The sequence below is a fragment of the Heloderma suspectum genome, chromosome 5 (genome assembly GCF_057233095.1).
Source record: "Heloderma suspectum isolate Gila_16-S chromosome 5, 16-S_ref, whole genome shotgun sequence".
NCBI lineage: Eukaryota > Metazoa > Chordata > Lepidosauria > Squamata > Helodermatidae > Heloderma > Heloderma suspectum.
Window position 1 is genome coordinate 67445694 of NC_139462.1, and position 10600 is coordinate 67456293.

General features: G+C 43.3%; 1 protein-coding gene across 1 annotated transcript; it reads right to left on the bottom strand.

The window, feature by feature from the left end:
* Positions 1–347: 347 nt before the first annotated feature.
* On the bottom strand, positions 348–9707 carry FGA (fibrinogen alpha chain). Its single transcript, XM_084856309.1, has 6 exons — positions 9615–9707; positions 6120–6248; positions 4369–4552; positions 3434–3579; positions 1694–2738; positions 348–1287 (listed from the first exon to the last, which is right to left on the bottom strand). Exons 1-6 carry the CDS (start codon positions 9663–9665, stop codon positions 578–580), a joined length of 2265 nt encoding a protein of 754 aa, XP_084712435.1. The 5' UTR covers positions 9666–9707; the 3' UTR covers positions 348–577.
* Positions 9708–10600: the final 893 nt, after the last annotated feature.

Sequence of the window (10600 nt, forward strand, 5' to 3'; positions counted from 1 at the left end):
CCTTTGATTATTCCTTGCTTAAAGGTTTTCTAGTCCCCATTTTAGAAGCCAGGCTTCAATCCCACTTATTATACAATAAAAGTTCTGTTCTGATCTCTCCCCTGCCCCTCCCCCACCATTTTCTTCCAACTAATTAGAACTGTTCTCCAAAAAACATTATACCTTTGAAAAGGAATTCCATTATTAGTAAACTAACCAGAGAGGCGATGGGATGGATTTAAAATTTCTTTGCTCAGCAAACCCTTTTCCCCATAGGAATGATTTTTTAATTTGGTCTCAGTGTATTCCTTAATGTGACTGTTAATAGGATTTAAAGACACAGATATTTTGAGTGTGAGAAACACTCCCATCAGACATTTTGAAATATTTATTAACACTTTTTGTAAATAAGCTAAACACACCAGAAACATATTTTTTGTTTATTTTGTTTAATAGGCAGATGTCTTTCAGTTGCTTTGGGCAAAAATAAAACACACACACACACACACACACACACAGAGTATCATTTTGAGGTATATATAATTTTGGAAGTTGGTTTTTTGTTTTTGTTTGTTTGTTTGTTTGTTTCCTTTGGGATCTACTCTGTCTCCACAGGCCGAATTTTCATTCGAACGGCTTTGAGAGAATAATCTGAAGGCTTGAAGGGTACCCAAACCACCCCATTTTCAATCTCATATGGAACATTGTTCCTTGGGTCATACTGGCCTCCTGAGTAATAAATCCCATTGAGATTAGCGGCTTGGCAATTGTTGTACCACCATCCACCTCCATACATCTCAGCACAGTTCTCCTCCCACTGATCACTGTCTCTGTCAAAAGTACTAAATGGCATGTTAGCATGAGCTGTATATTGACTGCCTCCTTCCTCTGACCCTCTGATCAGAGCATCCCCAGCTGTCCCCTCATAATTTGAGATGATGAGCCTATAACCTTCTGATTCAGAGCCTATCTGCACATTATATTCTGCATACGCTTCATTGCCCTCCCAATCCTCTACCTCAACCCGAAGGACGGTGTCCCTCTGGGTCAGCATATGGAGTTTTTCATTGCCCAACCAGAACTCTCCTTTCCCTTTGCCATCCACGTTGCCGAAACCTTTGTTGTAGGCGTTCCAGGTCTCGTTAAAATTCAATGACCCATCCAATCTCTGTTGGATCAGAAGCCATCCTCCCAAAGTGGTCTCTTGGTCGCAATAAACTGAAAAACCCTTAGCGGATCCTGCTGGCTTGATTTTGAAAAGACCACTTCGAGTACCAGAAGTGTGTTTTTGGTGGATATCCTCACAGTCTAAAAAAACAAAGTTGATCGGGTTGACAGAAGTTTTCAGTTAAGCTTTTATTACAAGGTCACAGGAATCCAAACAGTAACTGTGCCGAAGTCAAGTGGCTACACTTAATTTTGGGCCACAGCGGAAAGAGACAAAGCACCTTCCCCCCACCCCAGCCACCCCTGATTGCTTACATGCAAACTGAATTACTGATGACATTCTGTATGTAATTGCCTTGCTGTCCAATTACCCATGGTAAGATCTCATTCCCCCCCCCCCTTTCATAAATGGCAACAAACAGACACATTGCTTTGCGGGTTTAAACAACAACAAGGAATGCAGTAATGGTTTAGCCTGTGTGTCAGTTTGGTTGCAAACTTCACTTCTGCTCCCTCAACAATTATTTTCCATGAAGTGGGTGGATACCTGTCCCGATGTAGCTTTCCCCCTGCTTCTCTCCTCCTGTGTTCCAGCTGCGTGCCCCAACATCGGGAATATCCTCTCCGCTCTGGTCATGTTGTACCTCGTCTCTCTCCCCCCGCGGCGACACTTTGATTGACTTTGTTTCAAAAGTGGAGCCCCCTTTGTTGAAGGCACTAGTGCTGTCACTGCTGGACACAACCGTCCTGGAATGGGTCCAGCCGCCACCTGTTCCAGACTCGAATGCGGGGGAGGAGTGGTCAAACCTTGAGAAGTCCTCATCTTCTCCCTCCCCTAAGTCAAAGATGTCCCGTCCTTCAAGTGTTCCTGTGCTGTGGAACGTTCCACTAGCATGGATTCTGCTGCCACTAAAAAAATCTCTTATATCTGGAGACAGGGAAGACAAGTCAGCCGAGCCACTTCCGCCGCCACCAGAGGTCAGTTTGATATGGGAGGTGGAGCCTCCTGCTGCTTCTCTTTCAAAACCTTGGAAGTGGGAACAGTCTGAACCATCAAGAGTTTTAAACTCTTCAACAGTCTCTTCTCTGAGACCATCAGGGCCTTGGATCATTTTTTGGGTGACTGTTTTGATGCATTTGTGGGTGTAGTGAGCAGTGCCAGGTCCGACTACTTTCATGTTAGAGTCACCCCCTCCAGTAGTAGTAGTAGTAGTAGTGACTACCCTGCTAGCGTGTGGTTGTCCTGCTGCCTCTGGTCTGGACACAACAACATGCTTGCTGCCCACTGGAGAGCCTCTGGACTCTGCCCCCGAATCTTCCAGTACTACTTCAACCAGCTTTATACGATTAAGTACGTTGACTTCTTGTACTGACAGAGGAGCAGTTTTAAAGTGGCTAGGAACAGCAGAGTCCTTCAGTGGCCTTATTTTCAGCACCCTCAAGGGAGTAGCTTCAAATTCCGGTTGCATGTTGATGGTACTAGCTTGGACAAGCTGCTTCTGTATGTTGCTGTAGCTCTCTGTGTCCACATTGTAGTTCTGAACTTGAGCACAAGATCCTTTGCAGGCACGGAGTTTAATATCAATGTCCACCTAGGCAGAGACAGATAGGGGGGAAATTGTGTGTGCATATATATAGTATGTATACTTTAATTCCTAAATCTCCCAAAGCAGTTTTATCCATAACTATTGGGCATCTCCACTGCTTCTTCAAGTAGTTTAAAGCAGCCTTTCCCAATCTGGTGCTCTCCAGATGTTTTTGACTACAGCTCCCAGCAGTCCTGACCATTGACCATGCTGGCTGGGGCTAATGGGAGGTGAAGTCCAAAACATCTGGAGGATACCAGGTTGGAGAAGGATGTTGTAAAGGAAAGAAGGGACACCCTCCGCCACCTCATCTGTAATGGTAAGCCTGCCTCCTCCCCCCAAATTAATAAGAGAATTCCTCTAATGCCACAAGTTTCTGAAAATCCCTCAGTTCATGGGAGACATATGGCCCCATGAAATGGGCAGTGGAGGCTGGTGGCTCTGATGTCAGTGGGGCAGAGAATCCATTCCGGGTTTCAGTCAGAACTCTAAAGATGCTATTACACCTTGGATAGCTCTGTTAGAGTCCTGACTGGTTCTGACTGAAATCTGGAGCAGATTCACTGCCCCACTGACGTTGGAGCCACCAGCCTCCACTGGGAATGTGAGGGCGGGGGCAGGGGAGAGAATATTTGGCCTGGTGCAAAAAAATTAAAATTAAAAATATGTCTTTGGAAATCAAAGAAAATGGCAAAATTCACCTCTAAACGCTTCATCTCTCCAACCTGATTCCGGATAGAGTTCTGCAGGGCTTTAATCCTGTTTACATGGTTGACAACCCTCTGTTTCAGTGTCACAAGTCTTCTCCTCAGATCATCAGATGTTTGCCCATAGCTGTCGTCTAACTCTGAAGCCAAAGGGGGGAAAAGAAGCCATCATTTTCACAGGTCTTTCCCCACCATAGTTATTGAAAGATATGAATTGACCTAAAATACTAATTTAGCATTTAAAAATATAAATGTGCATATCAATAGGTGGGGGGAAATGTGCATATCAATAGGTGGGGGGAAATGTGCATATCAATATAAACTCATTTTAGGCCAAACTTTATTGGGGTGTTTGAATCCCATACTTGGGATTCCCCATGGACTTCATTGCATTTTTTTTTTTTTACAAAAAGCAGCTGTGGCTCCAGATTGGAATTAGGCTAAAATATCTGGAGGGCCACAAGTTACCCAACCGTGTACAAAGGGAATAAGTGAATATTCTTGAAGAATAGGGCAGGAGAGAGAGCATTGGTAGAGCAGGAGCTCTGATCTAATTGTGGGACAGGATGCATTCTCAAAATTATTTTAAGAACAGATTTGAAAGTGTATCAAGTGGTCTTCTTTTGGAAGGCGAGATGGAACAAGACCCCACTGGGAGAAAGAGGTTTCTTTGGGATGTTCAAAACAAAATAACTGATGAAATTGACGATTGTTCTGGGAGGAGGCTGAATAGGGTAAGGAATTGGATACTGGACCTTCTCCCCAAATGATCTCACGTAGTTGTTACAGCCCTGATGTCACACTGAAGAATCAGTCTGACTGTATTTAAACCCACTTGATCTTATATAATAAGGGAGCAGCAAATAATTATTTTTGATTGGTGTTCTTTAGCCGTCAGAGGAGAATACAGTTGTAGGGATGAAACTCACGTTGCTCACTGATCATATTTCTGTCCACAAAGGTAGTGATTTCCTGTTTCAGAATAGTTGATGTCTTGTAGCTTTCTTGATTATCCGAGAGTAGTTGCTTAATTTTGCGAATCCTGTCACTAAAGTCCTCATCCGTTTCTTGTATCAGTCCTTGCATCCTGCATCCTGAGGGACATTTAGTGCCCTAAAATATAGAAGCAGCAAGAAAATAGTACAGAAATATTTGTGTATCACTTAATCAGCCCTTATGTATTATACCATACATGTATTATACCAGCCTTCCCCGACCTGGTGCCCTCTAGATGAGGGACTACAACTCCCATCAGCCTTCATGGCTAATAATAAGGGATGCTGGGGATTGTAGTCCCAAAATCTGGAGGACACTAGATTGGAAAAGCCAGTTTATACAGTGAATAGAGGTTAGATAACAGGAACATAAGAACATAAGAGGAGCCCTGCTGGATCAGACCAAGGATCCATCTAGTCCAGCATTCTGTTCACACAGTGGCCAACCAGCTGTTGACCAGGAACCCACAAGCAGAGCATGAGTGCGACAGCACCCTCCCACCCATGTTCCCCAGCAACTGGTGTAGATAGGCTCACTGCCTCTGGTCCTGGAGGTAGCACATAGCCATCAGGGCTAGTAGCCATTGATAGCCTTTTCCTCCAGGAATGTTATGGGACAGATTCAGTTATACTTGCTTTTAATTCCACATTGCTCTCCTTCAGTAGTGATCGTGCTTATGATGAAGCTACTTGGCAACCTGGTTTAGTTCTACATCCTAGCAATAATAGAATAAATCTGTTTTTTATGTCACAACCACCATTTTGTATTAACATGGTGGTATATGGCAAATAGTGTGATGAGTGTGCTTCAGGCTCTTTCATTGTCTGTTCCAGTGCTGAACTTCTTTCAGCCTGAGGGACAAGTTCCATTTTGGAGAAGCTCTTGGGGGCTGCCTTTCAGTGGTGGGCGGGATCAAAGGCAAAAGGGGTGGGGGGAAAGACCAGCCAGGAAACCACCAAATGACTGGTGGTTAAGGGAAAGGGGGTGGTGCCAAGAGAAGTGGGCATGGCCATCGGGAAACCTTGGTAGGCTACACTGGGACACCAGCAGGGCCAGATAGTGCCTGCACGTCTGAGAGCCACATTCCACTAATGGCTGAGGTTGAAGGCAAAAAGGGCAGGGCAAAATACCAGCTGGGAAACCACCAAACCATCAGTGGTTGGAGAAAAGGGGTCAGGGCCAGGGCAAGGGGGAATGACCATCCTAGCGACCCCAACAGGTCACACAGGGCCAGACATGGCCTGCACGCCTGAGGTTCTCCATCCCTCCATCTGAAGCCTTCTTCTGAGTGCCGCCTCCGAGGCAGGCTCAGAAGGTGGCAACAAGGGAGAGGGCCTTCTCAGTGGTGGCCCCCCAATTATGGTGGAATGATCTCCCCACTGAGGCCCTCCTAGTGCCAATACTGTCATCTTTTCAGTGCCAGGTTAAGACTGCTCTCTACTCCCAGGCATTTAATGGTATATGATGGGGTATTTACGTCAGTTGTCTTTAACACATCTAGTATTTTATTGAAACTGTTTTTAGCCGTTTAAATTGTTTTAAATTTTGTATGTTGAAAAGTTATACTGTATTTAATTATCTCATATCTGTGCTTTGTGATTTTGTGAATTGTTGTGAACTGCCCAGAGAGCTTCGTTATTGGGTAGTATAGAAATGAATGGATGAATAAATAATATTGGCTTACCCAGTCATCATCAGCGCATGCTGGCCAATCCTTTTCTTGTTTACAGCCAGCCTGGGTTTTATGCTCCACTACTCTGGGACCACGAACTAATCCTCCCTCCTCTTCAAACGTGGTTTCGGGTTCTGTTGCCTGACAGGGAAAAGGGGGGTGGGGGGTGGAGGAGTGGAGAGACATCCAAATGAGGACTGAGTTAGTCTTACAGTAACCATCCCTTGAATTAAAAACAACAACCAACATGCTCCTACTATATAACTTCTAGAACTTAGAAACATGCTGAAAATAATGTAATCACCCATATTTGGATATTTGCTTGCAATGGTTTTGCCAGGATATTTGGATTTAATTCAAATTCTGTAGTGATGCTCTCCGTCTCATCTATACTTTCATGGGTCTTTTTGAATATTTGCTTTTCTGCATTAATAAATATCAGAATGTTTAACTGCAAAATGTTAGTGTGCTCTGCCATAAAATAGGTACTTTAAAAAGTGAAATAATTAAATAAAGAATACCAATATATAATGCTACTTGCCCACATCCAGCCTTTAGATTGTGCTTTTTTTCCTCAGTTAGGTGAATAATTTTGAATTGTTTATAAAAGGCCTATATTAACTTGGAATACAGTGCAATCCTAAGCATTGGTAGGACGACAGGCTTAGTTAATTATTCTTTGTTTAGTCTTAAGCAGCCCTTTCATTGCTGTCCAATGAATTTAAAATTAATCATAAAAGAACTAAAGTAAGAATAGAAAACATTACAATTAATTTTCATGGACTTTCAGTTCATGAGGAAATATAACAGCAGATGGGATGAAAACCCAAGGAAGACACTTTGTCTTTGGCATCACCAGTGTTTGGATCAGGTCCTTACAGGAAGTGTGGAGGGAGGGAGGTTTCCACTGGCTTTAATTTCATCCCCCCAACCCTAAACACTTATCACTTTCCATAATAAGATCTAAAGATCTGTGAGTTTTCTGGGGAATCACCTGCACATCCAAGAGCTTTCCCAGATATAGGGGGAACCCCTTTCCCTCAAAATAGATTATGTTGAATCCAGAGCAACCTTGGCTGCTATCCTATGGTCTCTGGAAGATGTCCTGGGTCTCCCCCACTGAGGGTGAAGAGAAAGAGGCCCAACTCTGTGGTGGTCCTTCTGGGGTCATGGAAGTGGGCTGGGGCAGCTCAAAGGGCATACCAGGAAAGGCTGTGGATAGCTCTCCTGTCCCCAGCATGTCCCCAATCCAGCTACTGATCTATGCCAGCCCTGGAGCTGGCATAGATCAGTTCCCAGCCATTGGTTTCAATGGGAAGGAATTTGCAAAATTAAAAAAAATGGCCCCGGGGGGGGAGAAGGAGAAATGCTGCTGCTTCCTCTCTTCCATCCTGCCAGCCTTGCACCAGCAGGGCTTTGGAATCATCCGAGGGTCCTATGTTGGGGCTCTCTGCCAAGGGAGGCAGGAATGCCCTGTTATTTGCACTTAGGTCCCATTCAAATCCTTGTGCAGATTTAGTCATGACTAACTTAAATACCATAGATTTCATTGGGACCTAAGTGTCACTAAGTTGATCGGGATCCAAACTATTTTGTCCTTAGTGCCAAAGTAGCACATTTAATAAAGTGTGTCGAAAATGGGGGGTGGGGGGACCATGCACATATACATTCACACCATTTTAGTTTTCCTTATGGAACTTTAAACTTTGCAAACAGGATATGGTAACTTAAAGCTCTCCTCAGCATGAGCCATGAGAGGAAACACAGAGCTCAAAATGTACACTGTCTCTCAGCTTTGATGCTGGCAACTTTACGAAGGGCCATATACATAAAACAATAATTACCATATTGAAAGTATTGTGCTAGTGAATCTGCATTGGGATAACTGCTGGAAATCTAGTTATTTATTTAATTTATTAATAAGTTATGCCAGAAAATTTCTATCATGTTTCATTTTTTAAAAAAATACCAAAGCTGTATCAGAACATAAAGGTTCTGATGCACATAACAATTCCATACAGTGGTGTTCTCAACAATAAGGTTATTAGAAACAAAACAATCAGTCTCAAAGCAAATTTTACTAAGTAACTGCTCTTACAATTAAGATATCTCAAAGGTTTTGTTGAAAGGTAAGATCAGGAATTTATCACTAGTATGGGCACCTATCCTCAGTTAAAATCATTGAGTGCTGGCAGCACTATATGTGCGGGGTTGCCTCTTTAATCATTATACCTTGGCTGAAAGAGCAAATGTGGAAGAACTCTGATACCATAGAATAGTGACACTCATAGAATCATAGGGCTGGAAGGGGCCTACAAGACCATCAAGCCCAACCCCCTGTTCACTGCAGGAAGCCTGATTCCCAGGCAGTCTCCCATCCAAGTACTAACCAGCTCTGACCCTGCTTAGCTTCCAAGATCGGGCGCATCCAGCCCTTTGCTGACTGAACAAAATATGTGTTGCATATGCTCTATACTATTGTTCCATTGACTATGTTTCTCAGTTTAGTACCTAGGGAGAACCTGTCCAAATTTGTTCTGTAGGAAAGGAACATAGGAAACATATTTGTTTTATACATTGGTAACATCTTTGTTTCGTTCAAAACATTAATCCTAGAGCTTCTGTTTTTGAAGTTGTTATATTGTAATGTAATTAATTGAGGTTGCAATCCCATACCTGCTTACCTGGGAGTAAGTCCCATTGGATTCAGTGTGGCTTACTTCTAAATAGTTACGTATAGTATTGTACTGGCAGTTTTACGGCAACATAATTGTACGATGAGTTTAAATTTTTTTTAAACCCTCGGAAGTATAGATTTTTCAAATGATTATTGTTGTATACAATTACAAATTTAATGAAATGCCCAAACATTCCAGCTAGTTGTCATATGAAAAATATGAAGGAAATACTTATGAAGAAAGACTAGATTATCAACAAGTGTTTATGGAGTATACACTGGCCCAAGTCAAGGGTTTTACCCTTGATAATAAATGTTTAAAATTATACTTTTAAATAAATAAGTCCCACAAGGGAGATGCATGCATAGAAGCAACATCTGCAGATGAAAATGCAGGGGCACCCCTGGATATGCATCTGCATCATGATGCTCATCTGGGTCCCGTGGAATTGGCTAGAGGGGGGCTTTTGAGGCAGAAGGAGAAGCACGTCCTCATCTGCGGCCACATTGCATGCAACCAGCTGTGCATGAGTAGCTGGGTGTAGCACTGGCCTTTTTGCATATATGCAAACAGAAGTCAATACAGATGGCATCCTGCAAGCTTGGATATGTTTCTTGCTGCCCCCAAGAATCCCCCCTCCCCAATTCAAGCCTTTGAAACACAGGGAAAGCCCATAGCTCACTATCATATTACTGGTAGTATTATGATGATTTTAGCTGAAGTCTCTTGCTTTAGCTGAAATATAGTCCTATGGAGATAAGCAATGGAAGGAACAAAACTCAATATAACTGGGAAAGAAACAGGAGAACCAGATAAAATTAACTCATACCCAGGTGATGCTGAAGAACAGCAGTGCACAGAAGACTCTTGTCTGAAACATCTTCAGAAAGATCCACACCTTTGGCGACACTAAGGGATGCCTTTCACTTAGGTATTTTGCATTGAATTTAAGCGGTATCTTGTCTCCCTCCACCGCCCCTGCCAAATTAATGATTAGTCTCCCTTCTGTTTGCAGAGTCAAAACGCACTGCCTGAGTTTGGTGTCCCAGCATCTATTGCACAAGTTCTGAAGTTTGTTTGCTGGAAGTCTGTTTGCACAATGCCAGCAAACATGCAAGGCAGATGTGGGTGGGTGACCCCATCGTATCCCAAGAAAAGTGTTGTGCAATGTTTGGAATGAATCACTTGTAGAGAAACCATGGGGAGAAAACGCACACAACCTCTTGTCAATGTTACTGCTTTGTCAATTAGATTTCTTGCACTGCAGGAGTGTCACTTCTTTGTTAATCACAGGAGACACATGGTTGGCAGTCCATGGTGGTCTGTTGTATTGCTCTGGTAATGTTTGCGTCTGGATGATCACATGGGAGGAACCAACAATGTGGTTATTGGGTCCCCAGCAGTAACAAAGACACAAGACATAACATATGGATTTAAATAAACAGCCCCATTTTTATTGAAACCATATCTGATTGGCAACAGTTAAGGAAGAAACCCAACCCACAGCCACCAAAAGCAGTGTGGCTTCTTGCCTCTAAGGTGACAGCTGGGAGGATTCCTTACTTAGCTATCGATTTCTATCGTGTGATCCTACTTTGGATCAGACCTTTGATTGACACCTAAGGCTACTCCTGGTACTAAAGGTACGGATCTGAGAAGGCTCATTCTAGTGGTGGGTAGGGCTGAAAGCAAATGGACAGGGCTCCCAAACCAAAAAGTCCGGCTTAAGTTAGTTTAAGGCCAGTAATGAAGCCTTAGCAGAGGCATCTCAACCTTATAGAATGGGGGTGGGGGGACTGCACAAAAGCCAGGAAA

What these genes read in the sequence shown, in the direction of transcription:
- FGA (XM_084856309.1), bottom strand. Translation starts at nt 9,665, where the DNA reads ATGTTTCAGACAAGAGTCTTCTGTGCACTGCTGTTCTTCAGCATCACC. An exon ending in TGTTCTTCAGCATCACCTGG is followed by an intron (nt 6,249 to 9,614) that starts GTATGAGTTAAT and finishes TTTCCCTGTCAG; the next exon opens with GCAACAGAACCCGAAACCAC. An exon ending in GAGAGATGAAGCGTTTAGAG is followed by an intron (nt 2,739 to 3,433) that starts GTGAATTTTGCC and finishes GTCTCTGCCTAG; the next exon opens with GTGGACATTGATATTAAACT.